This window comes from Leuresthes tenuis, unplaced genomic scaffold (assembly GCF_036924035.1).
Source record: "Leuresthes tenuis unplaced genomic scaffold, fLeuTen1.0.hap1 SCAF_14, whole genome shotgun sequence".
Lineage (NCBI taxonomy): Eukaryota > Metazoa > Chordata > Actinopteri > Atheriniformes > Atherinopsidae > Leuresthes > Leuresthes tenuis.
The window spans coordinates 18097565-18115355 of record NW_027325368.1 but is presented as its reverse complement, the minus strand read 5'-3'; the positions used below and the strand labels follow the sequence as shown (position 1 = coordinate 18115355).

The following is a 17791-nucleotide window of genomic DNA, read 5'->3' as shown; positions in this document are numbered from 1 at the left end:
TAAAAACAACTAATTGTGGAAGAAATCTATGTAATCAAATACACAACCCTCACAAATCATCATTTTGTGGAGACAGACCATGGAACCGCAGCATGTTTGGTCACAAATGCATTTCTTAAAACTCTTCAAGTAGAAATGACAGCCCGTGCTGGGAGAGTGACAGGCAAGCTCACAAAGGTTGGGGCAAATGTGCAGGTCAAGTGAAAGCAAAATCAATAAAATGTGACACAAATGTAATATTACTCTGGTTCTTAATAAGAGGATGTCAGTGTCAGTATACTGTACAGAAATTATGACAGGGGTGAGAGCTTCGTGCGAAGGAGTGGCTGTGTGAAGAGGGCCAATCAAACGATATTGTAATTGAAGAAAAAAAGATCGGCATGAAGGAGAGATGCATTTTCAAAAAATAAATCTCCTGCCCTGAATTTAAGAAATGGAGGGAGACAATATGAAGAAAAAGCTTCCAGAGACAAAACTAATATAGAATTTTATATTTGCTGTGGATCTGTGGATGTGGAACTCAGTCTCATATACAGTAACAACTACACCGATACACTGCGCAACACATACAATACACCAATAAATGCTGGAAAAAAGAAAGATTTTTACTTACTTCTTACTTCACTTCGTCTTACTTTAAGGCATATTTTTGTCAAATTAGTCCACCACAAAACTGGGACAAAATATGAAGTGGAGTTTTCTAAATAGTTGATTTTGTGAAACAGCTCATATAAACTATGAAAAATATGACAAGAGTTTTGTTGTAAAAATCAAAAAAAATAAAGCTGAAAAACTAAATGGTGACTGCTTCTGGAAGCATTTTAATACACACTTACATACACTCACAGTTTTATAACCCTTGTACATAAATCATGGCATCGCCATGTCCTCCAAAACAGGATTTACAAAATAGAACATGTTAATGAAACCATAATGTTGTCACAAACGAGAGTAAAAAATCAAATGACTCTTGTTTCTAAGGCACATTTGCAGTGGTGGTTACAGTTTTCTCCTATTTTATCTAGAAACTGTTCTAACTGAGTGAAATGACCCAAAAGAATCTGAGCAGCAGCCATAATAAGTGTTGTTTGAATGCTCAAAAAAATGCAAGGAAGAGGAGCTCCAATGCTTCTTTAATCATCTCCCACTACTCGGAGCTCAAGTTGTCCTAACTCTGATTCATGCGGATAAATATGCGGACAGGAGGGTGAGTATAAGTAACCTATGACAACACAATATTTCACTTTTTTACATTTTCTTTTCTGCCCTTTCTCAGTTACATATTTTGATAATAAAGTAATAGTCTATATTATCTCTAATATGATATATATTAGATCACATTCATGTAACAATGTGATAATATTGCAATAGACTAAGTATCCACAGCACTTTTTGTAGAATATTCGCTGAACATTTGTAGTTTCAGTGCTGCAGACCCACACAAAAGCTTAGTGTAAGAGTGGTCGGATTCACGTTGCAGCCTGGTTATCTTTTCCTAAGTCCCGAAGGATTTTTCCTATCACCTTACTTTAACCCAATGTAAAGGAAAAGAGCTTAGGAAAAGATGAGAGGAAGCTTTTTTTTATTATTATTATTATCATTATTATTATCATTTGAACGGACTCCTAGCCTTGGAAACCTACAGTATAAAAAAAGATTCTGGAGGTGCATCCAAGATGGCTCCTAAATAGTAAGACTTACCTCTAACAATCCGAGTCTCTCTCTCACCTCAGCCCTCATCCAAAACCAGCAACGTCATCAATTAGTTCTCTGTTAAATTATGTAGCTGTGCACTCCAGAGCATGCCCTGACGCCTCCAGTCTTCAGTATGGTCAGAAAGTAACTACATTTTTGTGCAGAGAAATCCCTGTTAACGAAGGTAGTACTGTCACCGTCTACCGTTGCCATGTCGAAAAAGGAGACATTGGCACACACTGATGTCAAACCATGACGATAGTGGTGAGCAGTAGTGACACAGCAAGCCAAAAAAAACCTGCTACCCTGTCCACATGAAAAAACACCATATCAAGAGTTTAGACATTTTTCAACAATATTCAGTTTCAGGAGCCAAGAACTACAAACTTTTGTTTGTTAAAACATTTATCTTCATGTATACAGGGTTTTATTTAACTGGTATTACTACAGTCCATGGATTTTAATCTTAGCCAAAGATTCAATATCTTTTTATGTTATATGATTAGGATATTGTTCAACATAATAGCAATCCCCTGTACTATTGAAATATGAATAATTTATTATCATTGCTGTCTCTCATTAATTTTAATGTGTTGGCTACCTACTTAATAATTCATATAAACTTAAAAATTAGTGCACACTAATTGTATTTGATGACTTTACTTTATATAAGGGCTAGAATATAATATACTGAGTGAATGAATGTTGCAGTAGACAGAAATCCAGTCTATAGGTAAGTGTCAATGCCCTAAAGAGCTCACGGAATCTTTGATGTTCTGCATCTGTTTCATGTTGCAGACATGCCTGACTATTACCTGAGAACTAAACACCCGCTGCAGCGATTTAACCACTTCACAAAGGCAAAGAGGACACAAAGTAGAAGGAGAAGGAAAGAGATAGTCAGGCAAAGTGTTGTTCCTCTTCTCCTCGGGGCAGAGAAACAGACACCTGCATGGTTTGATCAGACTGTCGCTTCAATATCATCTTATCCTCTGATGATCCATCACATCATCTCACTCTCCACTCTCTTTTACTCACACACACGCACACACACATACTCTATATTCCCATTTTCTGGGTCTAACTTTGTTTCCCTCTTTCATCTCCTGCTCTCACATCACCTGCCTTTTCCCTAACATTTTTGTCCATCTCCCTTCCTGTTCCACTTCTTCTTTTGCCCCACTGTCTTTGAAGTGTGTCAAAGTTTCTGCTTTTCGGTTTTCTATGCTTTATTAGCATCTCCTCTTTTTTCATCTCAGCACCGTTTAGTAGGTAGAAAGGGATTCGGCAAGGGGAAACTGACTGTGAAGACATAGCCAAAGCTATGATTGTGATCAAAGGCAAAATTGTACTTTTCTGCAGTCATGCCATTCATTTATTTTGTGGTTTTCCTCCATCTTTTATTCTCTTCTTAATGGCATGTTCTTTTTAAAAGGGATAACATGCACATCTGATCATGTGCAGCATATCACAAGCAGTTACTATCATTTTACCATAGTAGGTGTTCAAAGAAATACAACAATACATCTGCAACCACACTAAAATGAGGCAGTGTTTAAAGGTTGTCTATCTATGTTCCATTTTTTAATATGGATGAGGAAAAAATATGAATTATTTGTTCTTTGGGATCCAGGTGTAAATAATGAATGAAGGATTATTCCTGACAGATCTGTAGGAATATTTAGACTTCATTTACAATTACTCACCTGTCTGCTCTTGGGACTGATTAAAGGGTTGTAGGTGTAGCCATTGTAAACAAATTCTGCTCCTTCAATTCAAAGGCATTTTTTTTCTTGAGAAAAATCCTGCTTCCCTTTGGCTTTGAACTTATGATAAAAAGTCTTTCATTTTCAAAATCATGCTGGCAGTAGTAAAAGCATGTGGACTGGGTGCTTGGTGAAAATGGATGGATGCTCTGAATAATTTATAACAATAATAATAATAATAAATGCAACCATGTATGCGTATATGTACCATGTCTTTGCAGTATTTTGTTGATACCTTTGCTTTACAACAAAATGAGTGAACATGGAATATACTTCCCGCACCTAACTATGTGAAACTGAATATAATAATGAAATACATGCCAACATCATCAACACATCAGCAACCATCTAATGACAACATCTAAAATAAAAATTCAGCTTAACAATTTGTGCTGCAGATATCTGGGGTTAAAAACTTCTGATCACTGTAACAGAGCCTTGATCAGACGAGTGCAGACTCTTCCTATCACAGAAGGGGATCACTCCTGACAGCAGAGTGACAAGAATCAGAAGAATATCCACCCGAGGCTTACTCAGGTGTGGCAGCTGACAGAGTAAATACAAATATTTGTGAACTGATTCTTAAGGGCCAAAATGATGAGATTAAGAATTCTGAATTCCAACTTCTCAATTACAACAAATGCAGTATTACTTTAAATGGAGGAAAGAAGGGGTTAACTTTGAAAGGCTGTTTACAATTACGGTATCTGTCTTGTTCACACTACAGGTTTTGGGTCAGATTTTCACGTGATCTAATGTGGATCTGTGGTTTGATCCTTGGACATCAATCCCTATGTGTTAATGCTAAAAAGACGGGATGCAGAGAGGTCCCAGTCCCCGGCTGCCAACAACAGCTCACAGGGTAAGAGGACACAATGTGGTGAAACCTGGAACGGGAAAATAACAAACAAAGACACAATAAACAACAAAAACAGTTTTTTGTACCACGATAAATTGGCTGACTCTGGATCAGTAAACACATAGTGCTGCACTTTCAGAACATATATAAACATATATATATACATACATGCATATATATATATATCTATATATATATAGATATATATATATATATAAAACCAACAGGAATAACAAAGGAGTGTTATTTGCAGCATGTGTCTTCCTTTTATAATTGTCCTTCCGTCTCCATTTCTCTCAGCTATCTGTTCTCCCTTTCCCCTGAAATGTCCAACTACTTTTGCTCCTCTATCCTGTGTGAGTTCTGCAGAGGAAACAATGTGCCACAGTACATTATTCTGGTACCATGATGAATGGGAGGACTCCATGCCTGTTGACTGTGGCCTTGAGATAAAGAAGAAGCAAATTAAACTGCCTGCTTGCCTTGCAGCATTGCCATCACTCCTCATACTAATTTGATTGAGAATTTTCTATCAGCAAATACAGTACTCCTCAACCCACAGATCACTGTGAAATTTTGTGTGTGAGGGGGTGAGGGGGCAGAGGACAGACGATGTCATCAAAGCACATATCAAGGAAAGACATTTTCTCCTGGATGTCTGCCTCAATGTATAATGTTCAACTTATACCCATTTTGCGAAGTTTACTTCAAAGTGAAATGTGGTGTTGCAGAACAGAACAAGAGACAGAGGAGAAAAAGAGAGGTGAGATGTGAAGTGAAGTGTGAAGTGAAAATGAGGCATTCAGAGGAGAGGGCCAGTCGAAGAGAGAGCAAAGAAAGAATGACGAGAGAAAAGTACAAGAGTGGAGGAAACAGGCAAGTATTTAACAATCCTTGTCTGTGTTCCCACACCGCAATTAATGTGGTGCCAGAGGGATAGCCCACTCCTTTCTCCTTTCCGTAAAAAACAAAACCACGATTGATGAGAATGTCTATGGTCTAAGTGCCTGGCTATATATGGGCTTGCTGGGAGCACAGTGTCAAGGTAGTGAAGAGAAAAAAGGATAGCTGGACTGAGAAAAAAGGAATGTGGTGCTAGGTGGAGCAAAAAGATACAAATGAGGACAAAGATCAAGATAAAAATTTGACAAAATAGTTAGACTCTCCGAAGCGGGTTGGGAGAGTGTGTTTGTGCAAAACGCAGGGTAAACCAAGAAAGATAAATTGGGACAGAGCTGCTCTTTTATGGCCATTTTTCCAGTCTCCTTGGAAGCTATTGTATTGGTTTCATTCATTAGACTACAAGCAATGAAAAACATTCAAGGAGAGAAATATCACCAGTCAGGAGCCTTTCTGTTTTTTCCTTTTGGGCGATATCTCACCAAGGTTGACCTTCTCAAGAAAACAAACTACATGTTAATCATGGAGGGAAAACAAATACAATGAATTCTCTCATTTGGCTGCCTATTTGTCTTGGTGTCATTGAACACTCACTGCGTCGATGATATTTTACCCGGGAAATACATTTCCTGTAAATCACTGTAAGACCACATGTGTGGATGGGAACAATGCCTAAAATAGCTACTTTCAGTGTGGTCATTATCTTTGCTAAATATATGTTCTGTACCTTTTCTCTTTTCCCTTTTCTCTATTCCCATACTTCTTTGACAGTATTTGAGTTACACTGTACACAACTATATAAGGACAATACAGGGCAGAAAAAGAGTAACATGGATTTAAGCTGTTTCATACCCTTCAGGGACTGCAAAAACACAAAGAAAAAAGAAAAACAGATGGAGGAAAGTAGCTGACTTATCTATTTTCCATGGTTGTCAGCACTTGGATTAATAGCAGTCATTTTGCCATAATGAGCTGTTAAGCGTTAGCTGCCAAAAGCCTCTTTGTTTGCCTTTGAGTCCCAGAATATTTTGTCCAATTATAACAGCTCTCCCTGTCCCTCTTCTTCTTGTTACTGTCAGCTGTTACCTGTCTCTGATTCCAGCTATTGTTAGACAACATAATCAGCACTTGAAACTATCATATTGAGAGGAGGTCTATAATAACGTTGCACTGTCATTATAACATGTCACCATGCGTCACATCATATCAGCTCTACACCCCCAGCATCCAGCACAATGGTAAAGATTAAGGGCTGTGCAGCAGCTTTACTTTGAATATCTTTAACAGGTTTTGTCCCAGAGCGGTTCTTTTTGCACAGCACAGGAATCTTTGGTTGAATGGTTTGTGGAACATTCTTAAGGAGTAATAAAGTTTTAGAGATTCATTAATGCAGTTTTCATTAATCATTTAAAACGAATGAATAGTACTTTGACTTGGACGTCTTATACATGTAAGACACAATGGGTGCGGCTATCTAACAATTTAGTGGAGCAAAGATGCACAATAGTTGAGGCTAGGTCCTATATGTAACTGTCAAAAAAGGTTGGATGAATAAGGCTTGTTTCATACATCTGTGTCTGAGACCAGACAATATCATGGAATGAATCAACTGCACCAGGCTTGAATTAATCAGTGGTCTTTCCTCCTTTCAATGCAAAATTGATGCAATTGTGAATTCAATCAACTTTAAAATCTTGCTTAAAGCTAATAAGGAGCAAATCAAGTACATATGAAGTTATCACATTTTCAACACTGTTTATATGTATTATGTGCCTGAAAATATCTGTATCTGTGTAAAGTGACTCTATGCAATGGCAATAAAAAGAGCTGTCTTTGAAAAAAAAAAAAAAAAGAAAACCATCTGTTTTACACTGCTAACGGTGATAAATGAAATTCAGTCTCCGTGACAAACAGTGTGAACAGAGAACTGCTGTATCATCTGTTTTTGTCTTGTTGTGTGAAGTTGCCACAGTTGCCTACACGCAGTGCTGAGGCATCCTGGTTGAGGACAATTTGTGAGCAGGTCTACTCAATGCAAGTATCTATGTGTTACCATCAGTACATTTACGTGATGTTGGAAAAAAATTAATTGTCTTGTTCAAGACAATGTAATTTTCCAAAGTTGGACAAACATGCCTATGTAATGCTGTAGGAAGCTAAATTGTCTAAATATATTTACTTGCACTCATACTGGCACGAGCGCTAAGCAAAGGCTCCACAGATTCTGCAATGGGATTTGACCCAGAAGTAAGCAGCAAGTACACATGACAAGAAAAAGCCAGAAACAAGAGAGAATGTCTTGCACAAAACATGAGAATCCAAAATTATACAGCATGTACAAAATGTGGAGCTGTAAAGTTGTCACTGTTCAACATGGTACCAATTTGCTGCCAACTTAAATGTTAGACAGTTGTTTTCATCTGTTAAGTCAACTAGAAAAAAAACTCCAACATACATTTGTCAGATCGATTCTCCTGTATATTCAGTGATAGTAACTATCACTGAATGGTTGAATCATGCTATATACCCACAGTTCAGCTGGACTGTTCATGGAAACGTACTGACTGTGTTTGGATACACTGTGGATGTGCGATTTTTTTTTCATTGTGTGTTTTGCATTTCCTACCTGCATAGGGGACTGGTGCATCCTTGTCTAGAGCCACCAGTGGAGGGTCGAGCAGCACCGTGTCCATGTTCTCAGTGATCACACCATGGTAGGAGGTCTCTATCCATGGCTTGTGCTTGTTTACTGTAAAAAGAGAAGTAAGAGGTCCATAAATGTCAGTATGTTCCTTTATAATTGTAGCATTCTAGACTCTTTTCTACAGTCTGTTTCAATGGCCATCATATTTTATCATATCATTGACAGGACTTTCATGGCATCTATTGTACATGTGCCTTGAAAAGGTATGAAAAGATATTGAAAAATTCCTTAATTTCTGTGCTGTGGTTTTATACATTTATGTTTTAAAGCATTGTGATGATCTAAATGGCTTCCGCATCTCTACTCTTAAAACAGAACCATGGCATTTTCCCACAAAAAATCAAATCTGGTTGCTTCTTTTTTCTCTCTGCTTTTCTCTTATTCTTTTTGCACATTTGAACAAAACTGCGAACTCAAGCACTGCTTTTCAATGGCAGATAAAGCAGATCTTAGCACAGATTACCATCACACACAGTACTTATTCACACTGTAAATTAAACTCCTACGCCACAGGACCAAAAAATAAAAAATAGATAGATGTGCAACAAAATGAACAACCATGTGTGCATCATGTGCACTTTTGTCTTTCCACTCAAACACACATGCTGTCTCTCCGGTGTACAAGTGTCACGCTTTGCGGGGAACTGGGCCGTCACCCTGACCTTTCAATTCACTGAAGAGGAACGCTTTGTCTCATGCCAATGAGCAGATGACATGTCCAGCTGGCAGTGATTTAAAATGCATCAAACTGCTCCTGAAGCCTTTTCAGAGCTTTTCATGTGTTTGAACAAATTTAAATAGTTTTGTCCTACTTTTCCATTTTCTCCCCTTTTCTTGCCACTATTCTGAGTTTTAAGAAAACAGGGTCACAGTTAAATTGGAAATTGTCCAAAAAAATTAAATTTGAGTTATTTCAGACATAAAGCAACAAGTGTGCTTTTGCCTTTTTAGCCCGATGTAGTGCTGATGTCACATGATAAAATATTGATATACAGCAGGGTAAGCAGAATGGTTAATAAAAGCTGAAGGTTCAACCTTTCGAATCAGTTTCAATTTGTGATTTTCATTTCCTCAGAGTCTCAGAAATAAAAGGTTTTGGAGCAGAGACTGAAATTTTCCAGAAAGAGGGCTTTCTTATCAAAATCTAAGGTCATAATGGCTTAAAGCAACAAATATTATGAGTAAAAAAACAAGTACTTATAAAAAACTTGGCAAAATGCAGTCTTTGAGAAGTGTTGCTTATCTCCTCATAACAGTTTTACCATGTGTTTTCGACAGTGTTTTTCATTGAGTCTGAGACATAAAACCAAGTATGCTGATGAGAAGAGAATAATTTTTATGCCCCAGTATTACTTGTCTTTCGCATTTGCCTCAAACTGCTGACAGAGACCCCCTGATATATCTAGACAGGAATCTTGCCATTTTGAGAAAGACTACACAGTGGGAGTGAAATAAAACCACAAGGGAAGACATTATACTATTAGTGTCATCTTATGTGCATGCATTAGAGAGAAAGAACTGCAAGACACAGCGTGACTCTACTCTGCTGGAGAGCGGAAAGAGCAGAGTGAGGGCCTGTCTTCAAGTGATATTTAGGTATATTTAGGCAACACCCGGAGTATTTTCACTTGTAATGGTGAAATCAATGGTGCATAGAGAACAGCATTAAAATATACCAGCAGAAGCATTTCACATTGTGACTACTTCATGCTTCCAGCTTAGTTTGGTTGTACTTACAAGTGTAAATACATATTAATTCATTACGTGTATATAGTGTTCCATATACATTTTGAAGACGTCTTCAGCAAGTCTGCAAGCAGACCTCATCTAATGCAGTTTACTCATGGATGGCAGGTTCAATTTCCAGCTCAAGGTCTTACATTTATTCCAAATAAATTGGGCGGTGGATGACACAGTAGAGCTGTGGCTCATTACAGAGCTGTTTTGTAGGAAGAGCACACATCAGACCATGGAAATGGTCCATTTCCAAAATGGCTTTCATGACATGAAGAACTGTAAAGCCATTAATGATGCATTTAAGGTATTCATCCTTGACATCTCTGCACAGAACAGAATAAAACAAAACAAAAAAGAGGCAAGCTTGCTGTAAAGGTGAAACAAACCTCACCTGGAACAGCTGTTTAGACAAAGTCAACCCTTTTTCAGCTGCAGTTTTCCATTAAATCATCCATAAAACTAACAGGACTAGGAGCCATGCTAGCAGTTCTGGTAGTATGTATATATTCTATGAATATGAATCCTTTTTGTCGTAAAGGCTCATGTAAACATGATAACCTAACAATGAGAATACTAAAAGGGTATAATCTGGTAATGTTTGGTACTGAGCACCAACAATGAAATACAGCAAAGGCTGATGAAAATGTCAAATAAGTCTCAAGGGAACATAAATGTCACAAAATATTATAGCAGTTATTCCGAATGTGTTCAGGTACTTAAATATGAGAATTATGGTGTGGAATAAAAAATAATGGAATCATTAAACTCAGAAGGATTAATCTTTAGAGAATTACGAAGTTCTGTGTATGTTCAATGACAATCTATAAGACAGTCGGTGAGAGATTTCTATCAAGACCAAAATATCGGTTGTGACAAGGTAGGCAAGACAGATGCTGCCATCCCTTGAGCCAGACTGCTAGTGTGGTTAATAATACCCATCTTGGTAGCAGCTGATTCCTTTAATGAGGTTAGAAGTGTCACTGGCTGCAAAATGCACGCTGTCTTTGGCCATTTCCTAAGCAACATCTGCAGCCATCACAGTATCAGACTGCACATTAAGGAAGACTAATTCACTTACTCATCTAAACAGTCTAAAAGCATATTTAGGACAGCACTGGATAAAATCTGACATGACAGTAATATGTACAGAGAAAACCTGAAACAAGACAGGGCTTTCCTGTAAATAGCATTAGTGTGTGTGTGAAATCCCAGCTTCTGCATTAAGACCATGTATTGATTAGTTTAAGTCATGTCAAATCTACTTATTTTCAGTTTAAATTTCATAACTCATGTTGCAACAAAACAGAAATGTCCTTCTGCAGACCATGATATCAGTCAGGGCAATTCCTGAAAGCCTGAACAGAAAGCAACAGTTTTTTTCTCCAAATCTGTTTTGTTCTATTTTACAGGGAAAAGTCAAGAAATGTTTGTATGATAGAAAATGAAACAAAAGAATTGAAGTGGATCGTTAAAAGAGGGCAAGAAATAGATATATAAGAGGGGAAAATCCAACAAAGTGCATCAATATTTGAGACAGGATCTCTATGACTCTTGAGGCGGCAGACTGAGCATGTGCAAGTCTACAGCGACCTCCCTGTGCCCTAGCAATCTGAGCAGTAATTAAATTTGGGCAAGCCTGCACAAATTCAAATGCACTCTCTTACCTTCAGTTCATCAGTGTGTATTACCACAATGTGAAAACAGAGAACAGGGTGCAAAGTGTGAAACAATGTAGCTGAGGTGAATGAAAGGAAGTAGAAAGAAGGGGCTTGGCAAGAGAGGAGCAGAAGATAAGGGGATGAGTTGAAGAGGGAAAGACGAGATGAGGGTGAGGGTTTCAGAAACAAAAATGCAGATGCTGTCTGCAGGGCCTCTTTTATCATGTATTTATTCTACAATTAAAACATTAAATTAAATGCTGATAGTATACATCATACAGAGAGAGAGATCATACATCATCAAATATTGGCGCCGTCTCAGGGAGACTCCATTTCTCTTCTGAATGAAGACAAAATAATGCTTCAGATGATGAAATGTTGCCTCCAAAGTGTAATCCCTCCTTGCTAGCAGTCTTAGAGAGAAGCTGTCACTCCTTAATCATTCTGTAAAATCAACTATGTTCATCAGCAAGAGAGCAATTTTAAATTAAAATAGAAGTTAAACTGTTTTCTGATTAAATATATTTTTTTTTTAAATTGGGAAAAATGGGACATAATTCAACCTTAACTTCACTTGTTTTTGGCAGTGTCTTCAGTCAATTAAATTCCTGCCCCTCTGTCTTTTTCTTTGTCATCCTGGCTGGAGTTTCATTAACAGAACAAGTGTAAAGACTTGCATCCAATTATTGTTGACTGAACTGATGATTGTTGCACAAAAATTAATCAGACAGTTTTATTCGCTCTCACAGAGAAAGTTCACACATTAATTGTATACCTTTGAGAAAAGAGACAATCTTCCCAAAAGACCGGGATGTGTTTTAAAAAGTAAACAATATCTTAGTTCCTCTAATGAGGCGATACAAACAAAGGATTTCTAAGTCTCTCTTAGTGATGCGTTCGTGTCCGTGTTTTTCAGACGCTGTTTACAGTAAAAGCAATCAGAGAATTAAAACTGCCGTTTCGGAGCCTTGCAGCAAAGCTAAGAGGTGATAATTGCTTCGGTGGTGATCAGTGAATCTCATTATCACCCTTCTAGCAGTAATTGATGGCAGCTTAACGGCTAAAAGGAGCTTATGTGCAGCGATTTAAACGCAACGGAGGCCATTTGTACAAAGGAAATAAATCACTCAACCAACGAAAGATTTCACAATCTGCAAATTAAAACCAGCATCCAGCATAAACTCTACAATCACCGCTTTCAACTCTAAGGTTCTACACATGAGGACATAATAAAAAATGATAAGAAGTAATGTATTCCTTATCGGGTCTTAAACTTGATAAAATACAAGTTCAAGTGAACAAGACCATGATATATTACACAGTTTCATTTCACAGTAATGTTGCTTACATTTAATGTAGTTGAATGACTATCTTTGCTGTTTTGTAAATAGTCCAGGTAAATGAAACAATGAAGAGACTATTCCTCAGTAAGTTCAGGAGCCTGCACTGACTCAGACAATAACACAACATTTAATGCACTCACAGCAATGCCTGAGAAGGGAACCAACAAAGACAGTTTTAGATAAGACACAACAAACTCCAGCGCCCCAGAGAGGGGAACAACATCATAACCTCAAGTCTATGAGTGCCATGAGCATCATTTACAATCCTTCGGCTCCAATGTAAGATGTGCTTTCAAGAACAAGGTAATAAAGCAGATTGAATACTCCATCGGAGTCTGTAAATTTTAGCAGAACTAGATCAGAGCTGATCAGGAGTCCGTTCTCATAAAGTCTTCTTAGTCACTCTTGTCTCTTCAGTCTGCTATTGTCAGATTTGCATGCAGTGTTGTCAGTTATCCATAAAGTCTAAAATCCACAAAACACAACATACAAGAAGACCTCCAACAGACCTCCTACAGTTGTGAAGAACATTTGCTTGTGAAGACTTTTATGTTATTAGGCTTTGCTCACAATTTTCTTGATGGGAGGTTTCCTCCCTGTCAGACAGTGTGTGAGACGAAGATGTGCAGTAATTGTTTTGCAATATACAGCTACCTTCTTTTCTCGATCTCCCGCTGACTACATAAAAACAAAAAAGGAAGGACGCAAAACTACTAGGTTTTAGATGAGGAAAAACAACCGTAGCATGAAATCATTCAGAGTTGCCCTTGGATATGGTGGTTAGATGCATCAGTATGATCTAGGCAACATGACCATGAGAACAAATAATCAAAATAACAGAGGGAAAAAAAAAACGTGGTTGAGCTGCAGAAGAAAACAAAAGAAAAACTTCTAAAAAGTATAGGAAAAATTTATATATGGTTATGTGAAAAAATAGGCAAACTGTCTCTCATGTCTAATGTTTGATATGATTACATATCAGCCATATATAGTCTATAGTATCAGGACATAAAAATAAAAAAATCTGGTTCCTTATCAGCTCTCAAAATTTGGCAAACAAAACCTTCGATGAACACCAACACGTGACATATTATATTGTCATCATCTATTTTACAAAAACTAAGCCAAAATGCAGAAGCAGTGTGTGAAAGAAGTAAGTGCACTCTTATTGTTTTCATAGGAGTTAAGAAGGTAGGTAATACTCAGGTTTTGCTAATCAGATGTACTTGATTAATTGATCATCAACAATTGTGAGTACCTCTATAAAAGCAGGAGATTTGGCATTTTGCTGGTGTGAGCATTCAGGTGTGTATTAATACATACATGGAGGAGAGACATCAGCAATGATCTGATCATGCAAAGCTAAGAGAAACTGCAAAACAAAAAAAAGGTATGGTGGAGGAGGGTAATAATTAAGGCTTATTTTGCAGCCACAGGACCTGGACACGTTGCAGTCACACCTTGCAGAGTTGGCCATGAACTCCTCTGCATACCCAAATTTTCTAGAGTCAATTGTTAGGTCATCTGTCAGACAGCTAAAGCTTAAGACTGAAACTGGGTCAATCAACAGGACAATGACCTCCAACACACCAGAAAATCTGCAAGAAACTGGCTGAAAAAGAAAATAAATCAAGGTATGATCCAGTCAAAGTACAGACCTCAACCTGACTGAAACGCTGTGGCAGACTTTATAATAACACTAGAGAATTAGGAAAATGCCTTACTTTTTGACTGTCATAAAAACACATCTCCTTGTGAGCCCTGCACCTGTGCAGCCATATGCATAAATTTATTGTCATGTTGAAAGAAGCAAAAAGACACCTTTACACAACCACGAAAATGACAAGCGAGGGGTATATCTCAGCCCTCGGATGCTCTGGGGTAGTTTCAGGCCTGGGAACTTCTTTAACAAAGGTTAGTGTACTTGAAAATGAGACACACGTAGTTTTAAGAAGAAATGTGTCACAGCTACATTTTCATTTTCTCCATTGTTGCTTAAAGAGAGCTGTGCATGAACCATTCCCATAATCCTCAATGAACTAAGGCAAAGTTGTAAAGAAGAGTGGACCAATATTCCTCCACAACAATGATACTGATGATACATGAAAGTTTAGAACTGAAATAAATGTATCACTGAACTGAGCTGGCTTTGGTGGATTATTTGCATCTCCTATTACCAAAAATAATTAAATACAACTTAAAGTGGATGACATCTATGTGAGCACTACTTTTTCAGACAATACTTATCATTATATATTGTATGACTGTTTTGGTTATGTTTTTTCGTAAGCTGTGGCATATACTGACATCAATAGTAAAGCGATATCCCCAAAGCCTCAAAATGTCAGCTGTCTGCCATCAGAGCACTTGGCATTCGCTACAAGGAAATATGGAGCCTTGCATAGAAACTCTGTCTTCCTGCCCTCCAAAATCCTACTCAATAATAAACCTAATTTGTTTTCTTTCTGGTCTGCCTTTTCTACTTTATTTCGCATTATGAATAATTTGTTGTCTTACAGTACAATGACAGAGGGAGGGAGGGAGACTTGGATCATTAACAATGGCTGATTAGTTCTTGCTGAAAAAAAAAAAAGTGCCAGTGTGCTCTCAGTGATAGCTTACTGTCGATTAGTTTCACTGAGTTGGCCAATGAAGAGCCACAGCAGAAGGATTTGAAAGAAGTCAAGTGAAAGTGGAGGGGATTGAAAAGGACAACAAAGACAGAACAGAGACGGGGACAGGGAGGGAGGAGGTGATATCTCCATTAACAGAAAGCAGCAGGAGGCGAGAGGAGCTGCGGTGAAGAAAAATGGATGGCAGTGTGACTGACGGGATTGAATTCCAAACAGTTCCACTCAGCAGACCTGGAATTCATGTGACGATCAGCTAACATAAGTAGTATACAATCTGCACTCATTTCAGCACACTTCAAATATAACAATCTGCTAACTGTCAAAAAACCTAATATGGAAATTCCACACCATGACTGGCTAAAGTGAACGATTCCTCCATCTATTCAGCTCTAGTTTTGGATGTCCTCTTTGGAGTCTGTTTATCTCTGAGAGTACAAAAATAGCAAGGACCTGAAAGCCCAAACACACTCAAATGATGAGTAGAAGCTACATTTTACACCATAAAAGAATTATTCCACATATAGGCAGTGAATATAATAACATAGCATGTACAATTACCAGTTTACTCCTCTCAGACTCTAGTTTACATTGCCAAATTAATTTGTAACGTATACAATCCCAATTCCAAAAAAGTAGGGAGGCTGTGTAAAATGTAAATAAATACAGAATGTAGATCTCATAAATCAACATTTTATCTACAATAGAACACAAGAAGTTGGCTATATCATGAAAAACAATAGATCATTTTGAATTTAATGGTAATGGGACATTGCAACAAAGTTGGGACAGGGCCATGTTCCTGATTGTGTAGCATCTGAAGTTGTCAGTTCTATATGTATGAATGCATCCCCACACCATCAGAGACGCAGGATTTTGAACTGGGCGCTGATAACAATCTGGGTGGTCACTCTGCTTTTTAGTCCAGAACACAGCAGCCATCATTACCAAAAAGAAACAGGGCCACAAGATCTGAGTATCCAGTACTGATTTTCAGTCACGTCCCTTGTTCACAGAGATGTCTCCAGATTCTAAAGCCAAGTTTGAGTTGCAAACAAAACAATTAAAAGAGGGAACAAAGTGCTTCTCGTTTCTATGCAATTGCATGCACAAGATCATAAACGTGGTCCAAAATGTCACTTAGGCTGCACGGTGGTTAACATTTTCACTTTGGGCTCACAACAAGAAAGTTTCTGGTTCAAATCGCCACTAGAGCCTTTCTGTGTGCACTTTGCATGATCTACCCATCATATCCCGGCTTAGTCTAAAGAAAAAGCTAAGGCCCCTCAGCAGCCCTGAATTGGATTAAGCCGGTATAGAAGGAGAATTGATGGAAAATGTAACTTTTTTCCTTCTATGGCAGCTCAAAGCTCTACACTTGATATATTACAGAACAAGTTAGGATGGCTGCTAATATATTAATAAATATGATTCCAGATATGTCAGACATTCATCTGTCTCCTTAACAGAAGGTGGTACAGAGGAAGCACAACTGCTGTATAACCTACCATTTGGCATCGCTGTTTTCATTCTGCCCTATGAGCTCCCAGAATGAAAAAATTATGCCAGGGTTGTTCCTCTGACACTGGAGACACTTGGTGAGGGACCAATCACTTAATCCTCTACAGTCATGAAAGCCGTTTTCTGGTTGTTGCTCCTCTTATCCATATTGTGACCTATTTAAATCTCATCTGCATCTGCTGTGAGTGTGACTTTTCTTACCATCTGTCTCGGATCTTCTGTCTGTCACTGTCTGTCATGGTAGATCTATGGTCTAAACCCACTAAGCAATGTCATTTTTTTACTTGGCATTTCTCATGCTCTCTACCTATCACTGGTGTCAGGTGACAGGTGTGAACTGTCATTGTGATCATTTTTTGGGACTGTTCCTGGGATCCCAATAAAGGCAACACAGTAAAAGAAGGTGAGATATATTCACATATTGGATATCTTAGCTGCCTGGTGATGACAGAGATTGTTGATCACAAACATTCAACACATCTAAACAAACCTCCCAACAAATTTGAAGAAAAATACCTTATGGACAGTACCAGAGTTTTCTTATGCTTTCTTTGATTTTGGAAAAAATAATAAATTAAAAAAAAACTATCTGTCTTCAACTGGATCCTTTGTGCCATGTCAGTTCAGGTTCCTTTGGATAATCTCTCACATCAATAAGCTCACCAGGGGGAATATTAGATTGAAAGGAGCAAGATGTGTCTTACGTCTGTCCAACCTTCAGGACATCCGATTCAATTACAGCACAAAATCTCTTCAAATAGAGCTCAACAAGAGGGTAGCAGGAAATTACTTCCACTGTGCCCTCAATGGACCAAAGGTAGTATGGTAACAGCAAGATGGTCTGACATTTCCAGTCTGTTCACTTTGTGATCAACATTTTGCAAAAACACATTTGGACAAAGGTACTTTTTATCCTTTTGAAAAGATGAGTTGAGTGTCGGACACTGTTTTTAGAATAAGATAAGTATAATCTGCAGA

General features: G+C 37.9%; 1 protein-coding gene across 1 annotated transcript in view; it reads right to left on the bottom strand.

Moving 5' to 3' along the window:
- The window catches only part of clstn2a (calsyntenin 2a), a 132788-nt gene that overhangs the window by 62707 nt on the left and 52290 nt on the right, over positions 1 to 17791 (bottom strand). Inside the window, exon 2 of the mRNA XM_072364259.1 lies at positions 7847 to 7969. Coding sequence (XP_072220360.1) covers positions 7847 to 7969 — 123 coding nt within the window. The remainder of the gene's footprint in view (positions 1 to 7846; positions 7970 to 17791) is intronic.